A 23,453-nucleotide genomic window follows, 5' to 3' on the forward strand; every position below is an offset into this window, starting at 1 on the left:
ACACTTCCATAAGGCAAAAGCCCTCCAAGTCCCTTTCTTTGTAAAAGATCCAAATCAATAGTGTCCTGCAAGTAACTTACTATGTAGCCAAATACAATGTTTCAAGTTGAGAGTAACCAGAGTCTATATTGCGGTTACTTTCTAACCTTTTTTGTAACGACCGTCCTTAGCCGGTTCCTTTCCTCCGGCAGTCCGACCCCCAGGTAGATGAGCAGCGGTAAACAGTTCAATCTCCCTAAAACAGGCAGGGAATCCCTTTAAAATCTTCTCCCCCCCCTCCTGCCTTCTGGGGGGGGGAGTTCTTTACTTGGTGTTGGGTTTCTTGGCTCATAAACTCTCCTGTCAAAAGTTACAGCTTAAATGCCTTTCGCTTTAATCTTGCTGCAGGACGGAAAGCAGACTTCCTTTTTAATGCTTATCCGTCTCGGTGCCCAATTTCTTTAATTTTAGTGTCCAATTATTTATGCAAGCTCAATCCTACTCACGGAAAGTTGCTCTTTTTTAATCCAAAATCTTCGGAAGAAGTCAGCGCTCTCCGCTAATGGCGACGCGGCTTCGCTTCGCAGGCTGGGTGAAAGCGACTCTCAGCACCGCTCCACGCACCCTCCGCTGATCTATAGCCTTTAAAAAGGCTATTTCACAACGTCGGGGGGGGGCAAAGGTGCCCGCCGAGTCTCCGGTTCACAGGCTACACGCCTGTGACTCTTGAGGGTCCTTGCTCCGCCGTGAGCTACAGGACCCGAACCCGCGAAGCAGATCTCTCCCGGAGCTCCGGGAGAAATCCGCCATTCAGCGCTGGCGCTAACCCGGAAGCTGACCCCAAAACTAAGATACTGTCAAGAATGTATAACTTGCTGTTAAAATGGAATACTCAAGATGAAACGGTTAAATCTGCTATGATTAAATGGCACAGGATGTTGGACATAATATTATGTTTGCTGACTGGGAACAGTTGTGGAACACAGGTATGAAATTTACGGCATGTAATGCCTTAAGAGAGAATATTATGAAAATGGTATACAGGTGGTACATGACACCAGTCAAGCTCGCAAAAATCTATCATTTGCCCGATAATAAATGTTGGAAATGTAAGGAAACTGAAGGTACATTCTTTCACCTTTGGTGGACATGCCCAAAGATTAAGGCCTTCTGGGAAATGATATACAATGAATTGAAAAAGGTATTTAAATATACCTTTCTGAAGAAACCAGAGGCCTTCCTCTTGGGCATTGTCGGCCAATTGGTGCCAAAGAAGGACAAAACTTTTTTTATGTATGCAACAACAGCAGCAAGAATACTCATTGCGAAGTATTGGAAGACACAAGATTTACCCACCCTGGAAGAATGGCAGATGAAGGTGATGGACTATATGGAACTGGCAGAAATGACTGGCAGAATCCGTGACCAGGGAGAAGAGTCAGTGGAAGAAGATTGGAAGAAATTTAAAGACTACTTGCAGAAATACTGTAAAATTAAGGAATGTTAAAATGATGTTGGATGGAAAATAAGTGGTATTGGTAAAAAGTTTTATAAGAGTATGCAAGTATGGATTGATAACGGTTAATATATATATTTACAATAGGTGATGATATTGAGCTATGAAAAATGGTAGAGGGTAAGGATTTGCTGAAAGGACTTTTTAAATGGGAATACAAAAGGGGAGGTGTGAGGAGGTCAAAGAACCGAGGTAATGAGACTAAGGACGATTGAAAGATGGAGCTAATTTTGAATTTTTTCTGTTTTCTTTTTTATATTTTGCTATTATGATTTTTTCTTTTTCATATATACTTTTTCTATGTGTGTTTTTTTCTCCTTTTTTCCTTTAGTTTGTTAATTTCTTTATTTTGTACTGTGTGATTATATGTTTGTGTTTAAAACTTTAATAAATATTAAAAAAAATAAAAAATAAAAGAAAAAGAAAGAAAGATAGAGAGAGAAAGAGAGAGAGAGAGAAAAGAAAGGGAGAGAGAGAGAGAGAGAGAGAGAGAGAGAGAGAGATTAATAAAGCTGGATGGATCAAACATCAACTATCTGTACAACTATAATGAATTAACTGGTTTCTGAAATGGCGAAATTAACTGCCAAATTAAGAGGGCATAATGATGAAGTGTTTAAGGAGGATTACCGTACCTCTCAAATTGTAACCCATATATGAAGTCGTCTGCAGGATTTGAAATATAAGACACAGATTATTGACAGAATTAACGATAGTGGGGTTTAGAAAATTAAAACTTATGTGCTATAAAACAGCTTATAAAAAGGAGTAAAAAAGAAACATCTGGAAAGGAGGGGCTGGAAGTCCAGAAGAAACTTTGCATGTTTTTGTTTTTTAATTGTATATGATAATAAATGTTTTGGAATATTTTTGGAGATAAAAATGATATGGAAAAAATGAATTGATTGCTTTCCCTGTTCTCTTGTAAGCGCCAACATCTTCCTCTTAAATTGGGCAGGTGGATAAACAGAGCACTGACACCTGGATCTATGCAATCTGGGACAGCTGTGTGCGGGATCTTCAGCCACATCGGCTGCCAGGGATCTTGTTGCTGTTACTCCTTCCAGAATTGCAATTGTCTACTCTGATGGGGACAGACAGATGGGTGGCTTTAGACCCGCCGTCCAGAGGAGATGGCTGGACCGAAGGCTTTCTGTGTTTTAGAGAGAATGAGTGTGGATGTGCTTGTGTGTGTGAGAGAGAGCGAGATCTCAAAGAAACCTGTTTTGCACCCAGGCTTGTTCCGTTGCTGAAGCCGTTGTGCTTGTCATTTGCCTTTTCTGCCCATGCCCAGCCTTGGAACTGCAGCCCTGATCCTGCTGCACCCCTTCCCCTATCTTGCCCACTGCCCACTACCCTGGCACCTAGTAGCAGGGTGCCAGCTGGAGTCTCTTTGGGCAGGAGTTGGCCCTCTGCACCAACCTCTGGCCAAGGATTCAGAGGCAGCTCTTTCTGCCCAAGATAATTTAAACTCCAGGTGCAGTAAGTGGAACTCAGGTCCTTGTGCACACCTCCTGCTGCTGAGCTCTGCCCCGTCTCTGACTGGGCTGTGACTTGTTAATGCGGAATCATAGAATCATAGAATCCTAGAGTTGGAAGAGACCACAAGGGCCATCGAGTCCAACCCCCTGCCAAGCAGGAAACACCATCAGAGCACTCCTGACATATGGTTGTCAAGCCTCTGCTTAAAGACCTCCAAAGAAGGAGACTCCACCACACTCCTTGGCAGCAAATCCCACTGTCAAACAGCTCTGTCAGGAAGTTCTTCCTAATGTTTAGGTGGAATCTTCTTTCTTGTAGTTTGGATCCATTGCTCCGTGTCCGCTTCTCTGGAGCAGCAGAAAACAACCTTTCTCCCTCCTCTATGTGACATCCTTTTATATATTTGAACATGGCTATCATATCACCCCTTACCCTCCTCTTCTCCAGGCTAAACATGCCCAGCTCCCTTAGCCGTTCCTCATAAGGCATCGTTTCCAGGCCTTTGACCATTTTGGTCAAACATCTGTTCAGACAGATGTGCAAAATGTGCTGCTACTGGGGCCGTTTCTTACCTTTCTGCTGTCTTTCCTAGGGGTGAAGAAAAGAACCAAGGTGATCAAGAACAACGTCAACCCCGTGTGGAACGAGGTGAGTCAGCCGCCCCTCTGCCTGCATCTCTGATGGGTATGACCCTGTGCTTAATTTCAGCAGAGATGGATGTGGGTCAGTCCCAGCATCACGTTCCCACTGTCAGGGATCAGCTCTGGAATATGCTCTGAGCCTGGACTTCCTCCGCACTGAGTTGTTGAATGGTCTCTTTAAATTTGAAGGTTCATTATTGTTCCACAAGATGTGTATTTCTTTAAGGGCCAGAGCAAATAACGTGACCTAGTTTTACAGCTGTGAAGCAGTACAGCAGGTGCTGTTAAGTTATGTTAAGTAAGCTGTTGGGTATAGAATATAAGGAGCAGCACCTAGCTTTCTCACTACCCTGGTGGATGGGTCATGCTTATTGATATATTGTAAAAGGAGATTTTCTTTTTGTTATTAAAAGTTATTTTGTGTTCCTTGTAATGTGTGGTCTCCCCAGAAGGCCTTCTGCAGTGAAACTAATCTGAAAATAGCCAACATAAGTAACTAGATCAGTTGGATCTCCCGGCAAGTTGAGAGGGAGGATTGGGACCCCCGCCCTCAGTCACTGACCTGCTTCCCTCCTCTCCTCTTAGGGCTTTGAGTGGGACCTGAAAGGGATTCCATTAGATCAGAATGCGGAGCTCCACGTCGTCGTCAAAGACCATGAGAAGATGGGCAGAAACAGGTAGGAGATCTCCACAAAATCTTCAGAGCAGCTGGCCAACTTTGGCTCGCGGCCGGTCCTACCGTTGGGAGATGTGGGACGTCTTGCCATTTGAAAATTCCCCCAACGAGGGGTGCTCAAAAGTTGGAACGTGACTTGCGAATTCAAAAGACCTTTTGCTTAAATGGATATAAATTAGCTTTGCTTGGGAAGCAAAGTGTGTGTGAAATAAAGTTCTCCGTGAATTTACCTAACCCTCTTGTGAAGCCGTCGGCTCATCAAGTCTAGCATCCTGCCCTCACAATGGCCAAGCAGATGAGAACATAAGAGCTTTGGGCTGTGGGTTCAAGCCCTGCAATGGGGAAAAAAGCTTCCTGCATTGCAGGGATTGGACCAGGTGACCCTCATGGTCCCTTCCAACTCTGTAACTTAATGCAGAATAATAATAATAATAATAATAATAATAATAATAATAATAATAAATAAATATTTTATTTATATCCCGCCCTCCCCAGCCAAAGCCGGGCTCAGAGCAGCTACCAACAGTAAAAGTAACACAGTTTACATAAAATCACAATCTATTAATTGAAATACATTCTAAAATCAATTCATTCTAAAATCAATTCAGAATCAAATTCATGGCAACCATTGGGCTATAGCTCTATGAGGATTACAGAAGGAGAGAGGGGTTCAGGCTGTGCCTTGGCCAAAGGCCTGGTGGAACAGCTCTGTCTTACAGGCCCTGCAGAAAGATGTCAAGTCCCGCAGGACCCTAGTCGCTTGGGACAGAGCGTTCCACCAGATCGGGGCCATGGCCAAAAAAGCCCTGGCTCTGGTTGAGGCCAGCCTGACCTCCCTGTGGCCTGGGACCTCCAGGATGTTTTTATTTGAAGACCGTAAGGTCCTCCGTGGGACATACCAGGAGAGGCGGTTCCATAGGTACGAGGGTCCTAGGCTGGATCAGGCCAATGAACTGTGCTGGATCAGGCCAATGGTCCCTCTAGGCCAGCATTCTGGTCCCCCAGTGGCCAAGTGGGTGCCCCAAAGCGAAACCCACAAGCTGGATTCAAGCACAAGAGGAACACTCTCCCCTCCTGTGGTTCCACCAACTGGGATTCAGAAACATTTCTGGCTCTGATTGTGGAGGAGAGCCTTCTTGGCTAGGGGTCCATGGGAGTGGAGCTGGCTGCTGCAGGCGTTGGAGCACCCATCCTGTGTCAGTTTGCATTTCTTAGTGCAAAAAGTATTGCTCTGATGTGGAGAGATTTTTCCTATTCTACTTAATTCAAGACGGTTCTGGAAGCAGCTACGTGTGAAAGAAGCAGGCAGAAGGTTCCTGATGTTTGGGTTATTTCTTCAGAGAAGCTGAATGCAGCTGGCTTAAAATGGTTCTGTTATTGCTTCTGTTAAGGTCATGCGGACTATAAAAGTAGGGCCAGAAGGAGCCTGGATTTCTCTCTCTCTTTGTGTGTCTCTCTTCCTTCTGGTGTGGTGTTCTGTATATAGTGTTAAGGTTTTAGTCTTATAAGTTATTGTAAGTTTAAGTCTGCTGCAAACTGCAATTCTTATGGACAGTGCCAGTCCTGAATGTATGGGCTTTGTGACCATGATGCCCATTTGCCTTCAGTAGCAGCAAAGCTCTGCTGGATGACATATTCATTGCCTCTGGTCTATTTTTGGGGAATTCCGCAACGCGTTTAAGTTTTTACTCTGCTAACTATACATTGGGAGTTTTGTTCTGGATCAGTATTGAGCAGAATTCCTTGCTCTTTCGGGGCCTGCAAACCGCTTGCCACCTACTCTCTGCCTGAGGAGAAGTTCAGGCATTCTTCACACAGGGAAACGCCTGGCCTCCCCATGGCTCCATGAGTTCCTAGCATTGGCAAGGGAGGAGGTGGCTGAAAGGACTCTTTATGCTGCCGAGTGACATGGAAACAATTCTCGGAAAGGGAGAGAAAGTCACAGAGCCACATCTTAGGGGCACCAAGGGCCTTCTCAACATTCAGCAGGTCCCACGTTCAATCCTTGGCTTCTCCCTGCTGCCCCGAAAGTCACAGCTAGTCTGTGAGCTCGGTGGACCTTGTGGTCACGCTGTGGCCCCAAACCAAGGCCTCTGTTGAAGAGAGTCACCCAAATCCATATTCCTCACCTGATAAGGCAGCCTAAATGTACTATGGAAGTTCAACATGGTGGTGACATTGAATGTGGCTGGAGAGTTGCAGCCCATCTTAGGCACTGATGTTGTTGTTTAGTCGTTTGGTCGTGTCCGACTCTTCGTGACCCCCTGGACCAGAACATGCCAGGCACTCCTGTCTTCCACTGCCTCCCGCAGTTTGGTCAAACTCATGCTGGTAGCTTTGAGAACACTGTCCCACCATCTCGTCCTCTGTCACCCCCTTCTCCTTGTGCCCTCCATCTTTCCCAACATCAGGGTTTTTTCCAGGGAGTCTTCTCTTGTCCTGAAGTGGCCAAAGTCTTGGGGCCTCAGCTTCAGGATCTGTCCTTCCAGTGAGCACTCAGGGCTGATTTCCTTCAGAATGGAGAGGTTTGATCTTCTTGAAGTCCATGGGACTCTCAAGAGGCACTGATACAGCTGTTCGATTGTGCCAAATTTTACACATACCCTCCAACGTTTCTCCAGTGAAAACAGGGACGCTCCATTCCATAAGGATAATTTCCCTATTCATACCCCACACGTCTTACTGGGCTGCCCCAGCCACTCTGGGCAGCTTCCAACATATATAAAAACAGAATAAAACATTAAACATTTAAAAAAATTCCCTTTACAGGATGGTTCGGGGGTCGGGTAACTCCATACCCTCCAACATTTCTCTGATGAAAATAGGGACATCCTAAGGAAAAGTGGGACATTCTGGGTTCAGATCAGAAACCGGGGCGGCTTTTCTAAAGCAGGGACGTCCCTGGAAAATAGGGACACTTGGAAGGTCTGTTCTTCACTTGCACAGGTGTTCATAACAGGCTTTTCCTGCTTTCAGCTTCACTTCCTTTCTAAGAGAAAGTTCCCAAGGTTCTGATGCAGTTGATGGGAACAGTGTGACCTTGCGCCGAGTTTGCATCTGCCAGGGGATCCTGTGGATCCATGCGCTTGATCAGGAACCACTATGAGGAGCAGGGAATGGTGTTTGGCTGGCCTTTGCTTTTTCCTGGCCTTTGCTTTTTCCTGGCTGAGGGGCAGGATGGTTGCCTTTGGCTAAGTTCTGACCAACGTCCCAGTTGAGGATAGATGCAAGGTAGAATCGGAAGCCTCTGCCTCTTGTTTGTCTGAAGTGGCCAAGGCTCTTGTCCCAGGGGGATATCCAGCCTCAATTTCCAACTGAGGCAGAGCCATTGTGGATCAGAGTCTCTCCTCTGCGAATTTGTCTAGTCTCTTTTCAAGCCATCCAGGCTGGTAGCCATCCTTGCCTCATGTGGGAGAGAGTTCCAAAGTCTAACCCTGCAAGAAAGAAAACTGGACATTAGTTGTTGTGTCTGGAAGGAGTCGTTAGTTGCTTGGGTCATTCCAGGAAACTTAGCACCTGATTCAATTTACTCTTTCTCTGTCTGTCTGTCTGTCTGTCTGTCTGTCCATCTGTCTGTTTAATCCTCAACGGCATAAGAGCAACAGTGCGTCTGACAAGGGACTCAGCTGCATTCATCAAAAACAGTGCTTCGAATGCCTTATAAACAGGCAACACCAAATGGTGCTGGAGAGTAAAAAAAAAAAATTCTTTGCGATTTCCCATAGCATCCCCCCCCTTGTTATAATGATTTAATTTCTGACTTATTTATAGCGTTTCCCCCCGTGTGTAGTTCCACCCGAGCTGACCTCTGGGGTGTGTGGAAAAGGGGCTTTCAGAGAATTACGTTTGTGTGCACAAGGTGTTCTCTGGACAAAAACAAATGGGAATGGCAACGTTGTGATGAACATGGTATTGTTGACAGTCCCAGCAAGATGTTCTGCTACCAGTTTTAGAATGGTTCTCTCCCCCTCCTCATTTCACACCCCCCAACAACAACAACCCAGTCAGGTAGGATAGGCTGAGAGTGAGTGACTAGCCCTCAAGATTGCCCAGTGAGCTTCATGGCCAGATGGAGGATTCGAACCCAGGTCTCGCAGGTTCTAGTCTGACACACTAATGGGTCTCATAGGCAACTAGACTCTTAAACGTGTATAGAGTAACTTCCCACTTTGCAAGCTCAGCCAGGCTCGACCTCGCTAGAGATTATTGTGGACTTTAGGAAATGTAAATTGAATATTCAGCCACTCATTATTGAGGGGAAGTGTGTGGAACAGGTCTCGGTGTTTCGATTTCTGGGAATGGAGTTGAGAGATGACCTGATCTGGGGAGAAAACAGCAAAGACCTGATGAAGAGAGCACAGCGGAGGTTATACTTTCTGAGAATCCTCCGGAAAAACAATTTCTCAAAGGACCTGTTGATGGCATTTTACCATTGTACTGTTGAGAGCGTATTAACTTATGGTCTCTGTGTGTGGTTTGGGAGCTGCGCAGTCAGGGAAAAAACAATGCTGTCCAGGGTTGTAAAGACTGCGGAGAGACTATTTGGGTGCACTCTTCCCACCTTGGATCAAATCTACGCTTCCAGGTGCCATAAGAAAGCTGCAGAGATAGCGCAGGATAGTGCTCACCCCGGAAATGATCTCTTTCAGCTTCTGCCTTCTGGAAAAAGGTGCAGGGTTATAAAGACTAGGACTAGCCGCCTGAGAAACAGTTTCTACCCAAATGTGATTTTGGTTTTAAACGCAGTGTAAGGTAGTCTCTGTGGGAGTATATTGCATTTAATTATGGGGTATTTTTAGGGGGCTAACCAGGTTGGGATAGCTGGGATAGCAGGCTTGTTGGTTTTTGAATGTCTGATGCAGATTTTTTCAATTTCGTTGTTCTGTATGGGAAAATGGCAATAAAGATTATCGTATCGTATCTTTGGGGGAAGGAGCTTCTGGGAAGATGGTGGCAGAGGTCAGGGGTGGCTCCTTGCATGATCTCTGAGCCTCATCAAGTGGCTGGTCCCTGTTGCTTTTGTGGCAAGGGAGCCAGAAGTCTCCTTGCAAAGGAAGAGCCACCCGGGAAGGTTCGTCTCCTCAAAGAGTTCCTGAAGCGCTGAACAGGCGCACCCATAAAAGGGGTTCTTGTTGCACCATAGAGAGAATCTGAGCCGGCCACAAGAGTTCAGTGTGTCAGCTCTGAGAAAGCAGCCCCTGCTAGGCGGGTGGGAAGGGAAGAAGAGAAGAGGACTGTTTAAGAATAGCCCTGTCGAAAGAGGATATCCAGGAATAGCAAGGATGATTCAGGGCAAGAGAATCCGGAGACCTCAAGTCTGGCTGTGTGCCCGAGGTCTGGGGGGAAAAATGATTGGAGGGATGTCTCTCCTTCGTCGAATATTGGAATGGTAGAGTTGGAAGGGATCGCCAAAGGTCATCTAGCTCAACCCCCTCCAACGCAGGAACGGCAGCTGAGCAATTCCCACAAAGCAGGAACCAAAGCCATTGGAAGGGGACAGACTGCAGGATGCACCCAGGGCTATTGGGACCAAAAAAGAGACAGGCAACAAATGGATGTTCCTTCAAAAAGATGAGACCGAGTTCGTTAAATCCTAATTGAAGCACACAGATCTCTTTGCATTATGAAGCTGGCTAGTAAATGTTGTTGTGGTTCTTGCCAAGGTAGAATAAGAGAATCGTGGAATTGTAGAATTGGAAGGGGCCCCCAAAGGTCATCTGTCCCAACCCCACGCCATGCAGGAACCAGAGCTAAAGAATCCCTGGCAGAGAGTTCTCCAGCTCCTGTTTAAAAACATCCAAGGATGGAGAGGCTGCCTGCCTTCTGAGGGAGTCCATCCCACTGTCAACTAGGGCTGGATGATATCTGGTTCTCAACATCACGATATATCACCAGTTAAATATCACGATATCTCGATATATCATGATATATATCTGTGGTGGCAGAGGGCCTTGATGAGGCTCCCTGTGGCTGTGAAGGGCCTTAAAGTGTAAGGAAGCGGTAGATTTAATAAAAAATATTAAATAAACTTCCACATAATATATTTAATATATTCTCAACTAATTTAAGACTCGTCAGGTTGAATCTGCTTCCCCTCTCTGAGGTCTAAGTGGAATCTGTGCATGCCAAAGCCCTACTGAGTTCAACTAAATGGACTTCTACTTTTCTGGGAGTAAGCCTCATTGAATTCAGTAGGGCTTGCTTGTGAGTAGACACGCATTTGCTTGCACTGCTTACCTCCCCATCATTCTCACATAGTACCCCACCTCCCATTTCAGCATAAGGCAGCCAGCTAAATCTTCTCCCCTCCATTCCCCCCCCCCAAAGCCCTCATCCCACCAATCTTTCGCTTTTAATCAAAGGGAGGGAGGGCAAAAAAGAAAGCAAAAAGATAGTCTCCTTTTAATAATAATAATAATAATAATAATAATAATAATAATAATAACATCCTTTCCCTTTTAATATGGATGAAAGCTATTTACGGGGAACCAACCATGTAAACACCACCAGAAAATAAAAATAAAAACTCTTCCAGGCACTTCTGTCTTCCACTGCCTCCCGCAGTTTGGTCAAACTCATGCTGGTAGCTTTGAGAACACTGTCCCACCATCTCGTCCTCTGTCCTCCCCTTCTCCTTGCGCCCTCCATCTTTCCCAGCATCAGGGTCTTTTCCAGGGAGTCTTCTCTTCTCATGAGGTGGCCAAAGTCTTGGAGCCTCAGCTTCAGGATCTGTCCTTCCAGTGAGCACTCAGGGCTGATTTCCTTCCGAATGAAGAGGTTTGATCTTCTTGCAGTCCATGGGACTCTCAAGAGTCTCCTCCAGCACCATAATTCAAAAGCATCAATTCTTCGGCAATCAGCCTTCTTGATGGTCCAGCTCTCACTTCCGTACATCACTACTGGGGAAACCACAGCTATAACTATACGGACCTTTGTTGGCAAGGTGATGTCTCTGCCTTTTAAGATGCTGTCTAGGTTTGTCATCGCCTTTCTCCCAAGGAGCAGGCGTCTTTTAATTTCGTGGCTGCTGTCACCATCTGCAGTGATCATAGAACCCAAGAAAGTAAAATCTCTCACTGCCTCCATTTCTTCCCCTTCTATTTGCCAGGAGGTGATGGGACCAGTGGCCATGATCTTCGTTTTTTTATGTTGAGCTTCAGACCATATTTTGTGCTCTCCTCTTTCATCCTCATTAAGAGGTTCTTTATTCAATGATATGGTGATTTACTGCACAGCCCTCCTGTTGAGCGGCTCCTAATGTCAGTCAGATCTTCTTAATGCTCAAAATTGGAAAGACCTCTAGAGGAGAAGCGGCTGGGGGCATTTTTGCCCCCATGCCAACATCAAATTAGCTGGATATTTTGTCTTCTTTTATAACCATTCTAGGGTTACATGCAACAGTGGGGAAGCAGGCAGGGTGCTGTAGCAGTTTGGGCATCAGACTTGGACCAGGGAGAGACCAGGGTTCGAATTCCACCACTCAGCTGTGAAGCTCACAGGCTGGGACCTTGGGGACCAGCCACAGCCTCTCTCTCTCTTTTTTGGGGAAAAAAATTATTAACAATTTCAACATATCAAAATATCAAAACATCTCATATTCATTATTTTCCCCCTTCCCCCACCTCCCCATCCAGCCCTCCCTCCCCCCCAAGACATCCCTCAGCTCCTCTGATTTTTCAACATATATTATTCTCTGCATACTGTAAAATTGTATAAATCCTTATATTATCTATCTGCTATATTAACAATCAATAAATTTGTGTATGTTTATTCAAAACCTGCCAAGGGGTCCAATTCATTTTGTTGTCTTTTTAATTAATTTGTAAAGAGTTCCCGTTCTTCTCTGAAGTCACAGTTGTCCTTATCTCGCAATTTATATGCTAGTTTAGCCAGCTCTGCATTGTTCATCAATTTCTCTTGCTACTGTTCTTTTGTCAGGGTTCCCTCATCCTTCCATCCTTGTGCTATCAAGACTCTTGCTGCTGTTGTTGCATACATAAATAGATTCTTTATTTTTCTTGGTAGGTCTTGTCCTACAATCCCTAACAGAAATGCTTCTGGTTTTTTTAAACAAATGTCATTATAAACATTTCTTTAATTAATCATGGGGATTAATTGGGGGCAGAGAGAACCATGTTCGCCACCTTGAGCTCCTTCGAGCTCTTCAAGAGCGAAACAGCCTCCCGCAGAAGGGGGCCGCCTCTGCTTCCTGTGAGGTTTTAAAACAGAGGCTGTAGAGCTATCTGCCGGGGACTCTTCAGCTGTGGTTCCTGCATGGCGTGGGGTTGGGCCAGATGACCTTTGGAGTTCCCTTCCCATCCTACAGTTCTGCGATTCTGCAAGCTTTTGCATGTGCTGCTGTATTAAATACGCCACAGTTCTCTCTTTCGTCCAGCCAACCCCACTGCTGCTGGGCTCTCAGGCCCCCAAAGTGAGAAAGCTCGTCCCACTTTCCTAGCAGGACTTCCTTGCGAGGATTATCCCCTCCCTATAATCTGAGCAGAGGGTGAATTGCTATTGTATTTTCCCTGATAGGGGTCTGGAAAGGACACCACCCAAGATAAGTCTGGAACTGCCCTCTGACGCCCTGGCCGCCATCCAGGGCGCTCCTTGCCAGCTTTCATCATCCTGTTTTCATGTGCTAGTTATGCACCCTCAAAAGTCCAGAAGAAATCCAAGGGTTCTGTCCACCACTTCAGAAACTGCATTTACAGTATTTATATCCCAGTTCCAAGGAGCTCCAGGTAGTGCCCAGGGCAGCTGTCTACCAGCTCCATTTGGTACGCAGGTACTGCTCTGGTTATCTCCCGCTTGGAATACTGCAACACGCGCTACGTGGGGCTACCTATGAAGGTGACCCGGAAACTGCAACTAATCTAGAATGCGGCAGCTAGACTGGAGACTGGAAGTGGCCACTGAGACCCCATAACACCGGTCTTGAAAGACCTACACTGGCTTCCAGTATGTTTCCAAGCACAATTTAAAGTGTTGCTGCTGACCTTGAAAGCCCTAAACAGCCTCGTCCCAGTACAGTGGTACCTCGGGTTAAGTACTTAATTTGTTCCAGAGGTCCATTCTTAACCTGAAACTGTTCTTAACCTGAAGCACCACTTTAGCTAATGGGGCCTCCTGCTGCTGTTGCGCTGCCGGATCACGATTTCTGTTCTCATCCTGAAGCAAGGTTCTTAACCCGAGGTACTATTTCTGGGTTAGCGGAGTCTGTAACCTGAAGCATATGTAACCTGAGATACCACTGTATACCTGAAGGAGCATCTCCACCCTGGACACCAGGGTCCAGCTCCGAGGGCCTTCCAGCGGTTCCCTCCCTGTGAGAAGTGAGGTTAGAGGGAACCAGGCAGAGGGCCTTCTCGGTGGTGGCGCCCGCCCTGTGGAACGCCCTCCCACCAGATGTGAAGGAAATAAGCAGCTATCTTATCTCTAAAAGACATCTGAAGGCAGCCCTGTTTAGGGAAGTTTTTAATGTTTGGCGTTTTATTCTGTTTTTAGTGTTCTGTTGGGAGCCGCCCAGAGTGGCTGGGGAAACACAGCCAGATGGGTGGGGTGTAAATAATAATTTTTTAACATATATGAGGTTCTCTCCCTGTTCATTGAAACCCCACAACCACCCTTTGAGGCAGTTCAAGCGGAGAGATAGGGACTGGCCCAAGGTCATACCCAGTGAACTCCATGGCTGAGTGGGGGATTCAAACCGTGTACTCACAGGCCCTAGTCTGACACTTTGACAGGTTGTTCTCCAGTTCATTTAATCCAGGGTTTCTCAAACTGGGATCTCCAGCTGTTTGGGGACTACACCTCCCATTATCCCTGACCATTGGCCTTGCTAGCTAGGGATGATGGGAGTTGTAGTCCCCAAACAGCTGGAGACCCCAGTTTGGGAAACCCCGATTTAATCCTCCTCAAAAAGGAAAGCGAGTCTTGACCAAGCAACTTCCATTTTTGGTGCAGCCACAAAGAAGGCCCTTGTCTTCCATGGGGAAAATCTCCAGCATCAGAGCATGGACAAATTGCAGGAGCACCAAAGGATGTTCCCTCTCATGGATGCACCGACTCTTGCTTCTGGACATCTAGATCTTACCCGAAGGTCTTTCTGAAGCTCTTCTGTTGTGTCCTCCGAAACTCGAGTCAGCCGGGCTTCCCCTTGGCTCACCTCGCCTGAAGTCGAGCTGCGTCATGATTCATTTTGCGTCAGAAGCTGAAGGAGCAGGAAGGGGATTTCTACGGAAAAAAGCCCCTCTCTCCTGCGGAGACAATGTGGGGAAGTGGAGAGGGAGACATTGGAGCAGACTCTCCAAGATGGGGATTTTATGGCCCTGGGCATGTTTTGCCAAGGAGGTGTTGGGAAGGCTATTTGCTCCTTCCTATTTTTAAATTGGGTTCAGCTCCACCCGCCGCTTGTCAGTCTCCAGCCAGTGCAGCTCTGTTTCCTTGGCAAGGTCTCCACCTCTCCAGGGAACTTCAAGACAGGATGGTTAACTTATCTGGTTTTCCTTTTGGCGTTTAGCATTGTGTCTCAAAGTGGTACAACAGATGTTCGGCCTGAAAACAGGGATCGGTCCAAAGGATTTATGGGTTGTTGTCAGCAGATTAAGGCTGCCTGCAGTCCTCTTAAAGACCCTTTGCAGAACCTCAGTCCCCTTGAACTTGGAGGGACTTGCTTCTGGGTAAACAGAATCCTTGAACTGTAGAGTTGGATGGGACCCTGAGGATCATCTAGTCCAACCCCCTGCAAGGCAGGAATATGCAGCTGTCCCATATGGGGATTGAACCTGAAACCTTGGCTTTATCAGCATCATGCACTAACCAACTGTATGCTTAGTATCTTTTTTGTGAACCGTCCTGAGACCTCCGGGTATAGGGCGATATATAAATAATAGTAATAATAATAATAATAATAATAATAATAATAATAATAATAATAATATCAAATAGATGACTAAAGAGGATGCAGAATGATGGCAGAGTGAACTCCCTTCCCAGTCCATCATCCTTTGCGTTGTGTGTTCATTATGATTCATAATGATAGCATTGGAACAGTTAAACACTGTTCTGCTTTCCATATTGATTGTTTTGGCATGGACATATGTCTTCATTTGCAGTCTCCTTCCTTGGAGGTTTTTAGGCAGAGGCTGGATGGCCGTCTGTCATGGATGCTTTAGTTGAGATTCCTGTCGGAAAGTAATTCCTGATTGTCAGGTGTGCGTGCAGGAGCCAGGCCTTGTGACCAATACGACTTTGCAGGTCTGGGGCCTTCCTAAGTTTGTTCTGGAGAGGCAAAGTGCGGCCGCACAGGTGAGGCCGATTGGTAACTCACAGCACCTGGTGGCAAAAGCCGGGAAGGGATATGAGGTCAGCATTTCCCTTCGGTTCTTTGCCACAGCAACAGGTTCCCTGCCTTGCTGCATTTGACTCCTTGACTCCTTGCTTCTTGATCCTTGGACCCTTGACTTCTTGACTCCTGGCTCTCTGACCCTCGGACTCTTGGCTTTCTGACTCCTGGCTTCTGGACTACCGTTCCTGCTCCCACCCTACCATCTTGCCCCCAGTCCCGACGTCCCCAGCCGGGACTTCGATCGCCCATGAACCGGACCATGACACTGATGTTTAGTTGGAATCTCCTACCTTGTAACTTGAAGCCATGGGTTCAGGTCCTGCCCTCCAGAGCAGGAGAAAACAAGCCTGATCCCTCTTCCATGGAGATGTCCAGCATTTAAAATGCTAGTTTTAAACTTTTATTCGTCTTCTAAAGAGAGCTTTAATTGTGTCCAATATCCCAAGCTCTGATCTGAACCCCCTGAGAACTTTTGTCCTTCCCTGTTCACAGTTTCTCCTCTTCTTCTGTTTTCTCTCAAAGGTTCCTGGGCGAAGCCCATGTGCCCCTGCGGGATGTCCTGGCATCTCCCAACCTGGCGGCCAGCTTCAACGCTCCCTTGCTGGACGCCAAGGGGCAGAGCACCGGGGTAAGTCCATTTCTTGGTGGTGCATCTCACTGATTTGCAGCCGGAGGAAAGGGAAGTCCACTGACCAGATGATGGTGCTGTGCACACTCTCAGTCAAGTCCTATCAACCCTTGGCCACAACAGTGATGGCTGGAAACATCTCACCTGAAAGTCCGGGGAGCCTCTGTGAATGCGTAGATAAATAAACTTTATTCGCATTAGAATCATAGAATCATAGAATCATAGAATCATAGAATCATAGAGTTGGAATAGACCACAAGGGCCATCGAGTCCAACCCCCTGCCAAGCAGGAAACACCATCAGAGCACTCCTGACATATGGCTGTCAAGCCTCTGCTTAAAGACCTCCAAAAAAGGAGAATCCACCACACTCCTTGGCAGCAAATTCCACTGTCGAACAGCTCTTACTGTCAGGAAGTTCTTCCTAATGTTTAGGTGGAATCTTCTTTCTTGTAGTTTGGATCCATTGCTCCGTGTCCGCTTCTCTGGAGCAGCAGAAAACAACCTTTCTCCCTCCTCTATATGACATCCTTTTATATATTTGAACATGGCTATCATATCACCCCTTAACCTCCTCTTCTCCAGGCTAAACATGCCCAGCTCCCTTAGCCGTTCCTCATAAGGCATCGTTTCCAGGCCTTTGACCATTTTGGTTGCCCTCCTCTGGACACGTTCCAGTTTGTCAGTGTCCTGCCAATGGCCATAGCAACATAAAACAAGCAATATATACAATTAAAAAGACAACAATGGGTAAAAAAGGGCAATCAAATGACCAAGATTATTGTTCAGATGTTGTTGTTTAGTCGTGTCCGACTCTTTGTGACCCCCTGGACCAGAGCACGCCAGGCACTCCTTTCTTCCACTGCCTCCCGCAGTTTGGTCAAACTCATGCTGGTAGCTTCGAGAACACTGTCCCATCATCTCGTCCTCTGTCGTCCCCTTCTCCTTGTGCCCTCCATCTTTCCCAACTTCAGGGTCTTTCCCAGGTAGTCTTCTCTTCTCATGAGGTGGCCAAAGTATTGGAGCCTCAGCTTCACGATCTGTCCTTCCAGTGAGCACTCAGGGCTAATTTCCTTAAGAATGGATGCGTTTGATTTTCTTTTTTTAAAATAAATATTTATTGAAATTTTCAAAAAAATAAAGAAAAAACAAAAAAACAATTAAAAACACATAAAATTTACATTTCTTACTATCAATAACCAATTTCCTTGACTTCCCCACACCTCCCCTTCTTGTATTCCAGTTCCAATATTTAGCTCAGCAAGTTCTTGTCCCCAAACTTGACCTTATTTTCTTTAATTCATTTTAGTTAACCAATTTTAACTTATAAACCTCAATCTTTATACATCAGTACTTATTCTTAAAAATCTTTTTCTAAGGTCGACCCCAATTCCCTTCCACGAATTCCCCATTTTTATGTTAGTGGCAAAACAAAATTAAATGAAACAGAATATAGTTGTACACCCTTTGGATTCCCAAAGCCCCACCCCCCTTTCCCGGTTTCGAACCCCAACAAAAGTCCATCAGTCTATCTGCTGTCAGCCTGGCGACCTCACGTCCGAGGCTCTTAATTCTCTCTCAATTCCTCTCTGCCGGTTTTTTTGATAGTCCTTTATATTGAGCACCAAATCTCGAAGAAGCTCTGTCCCAATAAGGTCCATGTTTCTTCCAGCCAGGCCTCCATATTTAAAAGTGGAGCCAAAATCTTGTTTCTTGCTTCTCTTAAGTCCAAATGTCCCAAAAGCTCCAGTTTCCACTTTAGCCAGGTTTGTATTCCATAGGTCTTCAGATCTCCACATAAGGAGATCTCTCCATTCTCCATTCTTCAATTCAAACCAGATTTCCATCATCCTGATCTTATTTTCCTTTGTATCCATCTTAACCAGCCTCTGGCTCTCCTTAATCATCTGTGGCATTATAGCTCCTCCTTCCTTTTCCATCAAATCATCATGTTTCTCTTTCATCACATTCTCAAATTTCTCAGATTTCTTTTCTTGTTCAGCTGCAGAGATTTTTAGTTCAACGGCAAAACTTTTTTGTTCAGCTGCAAAGACTTGAGTCAAGTCCCTCCCAGGCTCAGTAACTTTATTTACTGTTCCATTCAATATTGTAACATTTGTAGCCAAAACATCATTTTGTTCTTGTAACTTTCCCAAGAGAAAAAAAGTCCTCTCCAGTTCAGCCAGTGTTTTTCCACTTACAGCCATTTTTGTAATGTCCTGAACCCCCTCTAGAGGGATTCTAGTTTCTTAGTATCTTCCAGTTCCAACCCAAAAGTCAAGTTGGCCTTTTCTTCTTTATTTTTAACAATTTGTTACCAAATTGTAACAAATATAACCAGCAAAGACAACAGAAACAAAGTTCTCCTTTCCCCCCAACTTTGACAGCTAGTTTGACAGCTGTCAAAGTCTTCTATGTCTCTTCCGCAGGCTCTCTCACCGATCGCTCCCGGGTCCTGGGGGAGGGGTGACAATTCCGCTCTCAATATTAGCTCTTATCCTCCAGCACAATCACTTATATTGCCAAACGTGGAGTTAATTGCTTTTATCCACAAAAGAGAAAGGTGTTCTCTCAACCTTAGTTATAAAATCCTTGCTTTAAGATGTTTACAAGGCGGGTAGGCGGACTTCCTCTTTGCACCTTACCCGGTCGTACCTAATTCCCCCCCCCAAAATTTCTCTTTTTAAGTCCAATTTCCGTATTACTTACGGGTTGTTACTTTTAGTCCAAATGTTCTGAGAAAGAAGTCAGCGCTCTCCGTCCATGGCATGCGGCTTCACTCAGTAGGGGAAGCAGTCGACTCATAGCACCGCACCGCTCTCCGTCCCCCGTTCCGGAGCCTTTAAAAAGGCTCCTTCGCGGGTCGGGGGGGCGCAAATGGTGCCTGCCGAGTCACCAGGTCCACAGGCTTCAGCGCCTGTGGTTTCTGAGGGTCCCCGCGTCGCCGCCGCGGCAGGACCCGACCCCTACTAAGCCGATTCCCTCCGGAGCTCGGAGGGAATCCGCCATTAGGCGATGGCGCTAACCCGGAAGTCTGGATGCGTTTGATTTTCTTGCAGTCCATGGGACTCTCAAGAGTCTCCTCCAGCACCATAATTCAAAAGCATCCATTCTTCGGCGATCAGCCGCCTTTATGGTCCAGCTCTCACTTCCATACATCACTACTGGGAAAACCAGAGCTTTAACTATACGGACCTTTGTTGGCAAGGTGATGTCTCTGCTTTTTAAGATGCTGTCTAGGTTTGCCATTGCCTTTCTCCCAAGGAGCAGGCGTCTTTTAATTTCATGACCATTGTTCAGATAGTGGCCCTTAATCTCATTGCACCCTCGATAAACCTAGCAACCTTTGCTATTGTCTGATCATTTTGATCTGATAAAAGAAAGAACAACGTGGCTTCAGATGGGCGGCCTGGGATAGTAAGTAAGAGTGGGGTGATGATCTCATTCCTCAGATCTTTATAAAGGGGACAGGACAGAAGAACATGAGCCACTGTTTCCAGGTTGCCATCTCCACAGGGGCAGAGTCGTTTCTCGGTTGGAATCTTTTGGTATCTGCCCTCAAGTACGGCAGAGAGCATCACATCCAATCTGGCCAGTGTGAAGGCACGTCTGTATTTTGGGATGGTTAATTTATACAAATATGGTGCCAGGGAATCAAACTGAGAAGGGGGGGGGGAGGCATACCAAGGTCGTTCTGTTGCTCTAAGTCCTTCAGACGCTGTCCAATTAGCCTTTTTGCTTTAATAAAGCCCATCGTGAGAAGCTGATGTGGGTGGAGTCCACAAGAGAGGAATTTTTGGTGCACAATTTTAGACCACGCACTTTTATGGGGGTCTTGTGTCACTAAGGGCAGTAGACTGGGTGGATCTGTGAATGCGTAGACATTAGTGAGATCGGACTGAGTAAAAGCAGTGGCATAGCATGGCTTGCCCGGGGCCGGGGCTGCCTGGAAGGGTGGGTGGGAGAGAGGGAAATGGACGGAGTATGCATGCGCATTGAAATGCCTAACGGTGCCTGTGTCACCCAGGAGATCTCAGCCACAAAAATAAGAAAAGAGCTGTTCCATTGTCTGGTGAAGTTGTTTCCTGCTTCACATGGAAAAGCAGAATTTGACACCTGGGTGCCCTGCACCCCTTGCACCCCCGGGTAAAGACGGCCTTGGGTCTTTGCTCGGATCCTGCGTCAGGGCTCCCCAGATCTCCTGAATGAAAAGAGCTTTGGAAATCAGGCTCCCGGACCTTAGAGCTTCACGGTTTGAGCCTCCTGCTTCTCAGGGTCTTCGGCGAAGGAGCAAAATCTCTGGCTGAGTGGCCAGAATCACGTTCCTTGGAAGCATGGCTGAGAGATTATTCCAGTCAAGTTTTTCTTCGGAAACCTTCAGGGTCAAAGAAGGCGACTCTGTCTCATTTCCTTGCTGGGAATTCTACTGCTGAATTGTTTGCAAAGCTAGGAAATTATCCATCACCGGTGGGAGGCAGCCTGCAAACGATACTGCGCCAAAGTGGCAGGATTTGGGAATCTGCCTGCTGATACAATCTTGAATTGCTGGGCCTTGATATGAGTGGTTGAGGGCTGCCCCTTAGTGGCAGGCTGCTGAATCACATCTGATGGTAAAAATAAAAGATGCATACCAAGATCTGCAGTTGGGTTGTGTCTTAGAATGCTTCCAGCTGGCTAGATTTTATATTTCCCACCCAAAGGGAACAGAAATGTTGCTTCTCTTTTGGGTGCAATGTGAGATCGGTTTTGCACCTGGCAGAAGCTACTTTGAAGGCCAAACTCAGCAAGACATTACTTGCATGAAGGCAATTAAAGTGACTGGCCTGGTTTGCAAATAACACCAAGCTGTGACTTATTAAACTAAGGTTTACTGGTTTGCAAATAACACCAAGCTGTGACTTACTAAACCAAGGTTTACTGGTTTGCAAATAACACCCTGGTTTGCTTAATCACTGGAATCCTGCCCCACAGCTGAAAAATTCACTCGAAACCATGGTTTGTTTTAACCATGGCTTGGTGTTACCTGTGAACCCAGAACGCTTCCTTGTCCGTAGGTTGTTTGATGACCCCCCTGAGCTCCAGATGCTCAACAAGTGATAGAGCAAAGAGCAGCTGGAAAGCAACCCAAACTTTGCAGAAGGAAGCAATGGTTTGTCTTAGTGTTGTGTGAACCAGGACATTGCTTTGCAGACCGCAATTGCCCTCCTGCAAACCTGAGCCTCACCAGGATTTAGAGGGAGCACCCTGGTGTGCTGTGTCAAGGCTCAGAGCACCCCACTTCCATCAGGCATCTTCTTTACTCCTCAGGCATGTCTCATCCTGCAAGCCTCCTATGTCCCGCCTCCTGGGGCTGCTCCTTTGTTTCCGCCTCCTGCCCCCCCAGAGCCAAATCCAACCCCCGTTGAGCTGGACATGGTGACAGGTCAGTACGAGACAGTTCCCCTCGCGTCCTACTCTGGTTTCTATTTATTTATTAGATTGGTCAGCTATTCTGAATTACCGTAGTTTTCGCTCTATAAGACGCACTTTCCCCCTCCTAAAATGTAAGGGGAAATGTGTGTGCATCGTATGGAGCGAATGCAGGCGGGAGGCTCTGCTCAGCGCTCCCTTTAAAGAGCCGCGTGGAGCGCGTGTGCGGCTCTTGGGGGCTTTTCCCCCAGGAGGGAGAAGGGCTGCCCCTCTCCCTCCTCGGGGAAAAGCCCCCAAGAGCCTCACACATGCTCCGCGTGCTCATTAAAGGGAGTGCAGCTGTCCATAAGCCAGGACAGCCAGTGGGATCGCAGTGCTGTTTTCCTCTTCCAAAGACCAGGTGCGTCTTATGGTCTGGTGCGTCTTATAGAGCAAAAAATACGGTATGCTTTTTGCAGGGTGGTGGGAATGAGGCTGTGGTACCGAGGGGACGCCCAAAGGTTTGGGAACTGCTGCTTTTGAGACAACCTTGTTTCGTGTTCCCTCTAGATACAGCTGGCGAGGAAGAGTCTGAAGACCCTCTTGGGACGGGCGATGAAGCTGATCCTTCCACGGGCCCCTCTGCGCCGGATCAAGTCTCCCTGCCCAAGAAGCCCCCATCGCACGTGGTCCACGGGACCAAGAGGAGGAGAGCCGCCTCCAAAAAGCTACTGTCCAACAAGCCGCAAGACTTCCAGGTGATCAAGCGCCCTCTCCCCAGGTCGTCCCCCCTGCACCTGAACTTGCAGACTCTGCCGTCCCCCCTCTTGGCCTGACTTCTGGCCCGGAGGCAGAAGATGTGCAAGATGAGCCCAGATCAAAGGAGATCCTTCTTTGCACACGGCGTTAGTTGAACTTACAGAATTTGTCTGCAAAGGAGGCAGGACTGGCTGCCAGTTGGAAAGGAGCTTGGAAAAGTTTGGGGAGGAGCCGAGGCTTTCAGTGGCTGCTAACCACAAAGGCTCCCTCCCTTGTCAGAAGCTGTAAATGTCCCTGGATGCCAGAGGTTGGGAAATGCAGGGGGGCTGCCCTTGAAGCTGACCCAGAAACTCCAGCGGGTGCAGAATGCCGCGATGAGCATCCTTATGGGGTCCTCACTGCGGGATCACATTCACCCGGTGCTATACCGGCTGCACTAGCTCCCGGTGGAGTACAGGATCAGGTTCAAGGTGCTGGTTTTAACCTCTAAAGCCCTATACGGTCTAGGACCCTCGTACCTACGGAACCGCCTCTCCTGGTATGTCCCATGGAGGACCTTACAAAACATCTCGGAGGTCCCAGGCCACAGGGAGGTTAGGCTGGCCTCGACCAGAGCCAGGGCCTTTTCGGCCGTGGCTCCAATCTAGTGGAACGCTCTGTTCCAAGAGACTAGGGCCCTGCGGGACTTGACATCTTTCCGCATGGGCCGGAAGACAGAGCTGTTCCACCAGGCCTTTGGCCAAGGCACAGTCTGACCCCCTCCTTCGGTAATCCTCACAGAACTCTAGCCCAATGGTTGCCATTAATATGATTTTGAATTGATTTTAGAATGCTGTGTTATTTTTATTGGGTGTTAGTTGCTCTGAGCCCGGCTTCGGCTGGGGAGGGCAGGATATAAATAAATTATTATTATTATTGTTATTATTATTATTATTATTATTATTATTATTATTATTATTATTATTCTGCTTGAATCCCGCTTGCGGGTTTCCAGTGGGAACGGGTTCAACAACTCTAGGGTGCCCAAGGCACCTT

The 23,453-nt window shown here is 46.9% G+C and overlaps 1 protein-coding gene across 7 annotated transcripts in view; it reads left to right on the top strand.

The window, feature by feature from the left end:
• DYSF (dysferlin) overlaps nucleotides 1-23,453 on the top strand; it is a 192,992-nt gene that overhangs the window by 27,056 nt on the left and 142,483 nt on the right. For all 7 annotated transcript variants that reach the window (XM_053402225.1, XM_053402229.1, XM_053402227.1 and 4 more), the window contains exons 2-6: nucleotides 3,570-3,625; nucleotides 4,204-4,295; nucleotides 16,167-16,272; nucleotides 21,579-21,693; nucleotides 22,230-22,417. In XM_053402225.1, coding sequence (XP_053258200.1) covers nucleotides 3,570-3,625; nucleotides 4,204-4,295; nucleotides 16,167-16,272; nucleotides 21,579-21,693; nucleotides 22,230-22,417 — 557 coding nt within the window. The remainder of the gene's footprint in view (nucleotides 1-3,569; nucleotides 3,626-4,203; nucleotides 4,296-16,166; nucleotides 16,273-21,578; nucleotides 21,694-22,229; nucleotides 22,418-23,453) is intronic.

The sequence above is a fragment of the Podarcis raffonei genome, chromosome 9 (assembly GCF_027172205.1).
Source record: "Podarcis raffonei isolate rPodRaf1 chromosome 9, rPodRaf1.pri, whole genome shotgun sequence".
NCBI lineage: Eukaryota > Metazoa > Chordata > Lepidosauria > Squamata > Lacertidae > Podarcis > Podarcis raffonei.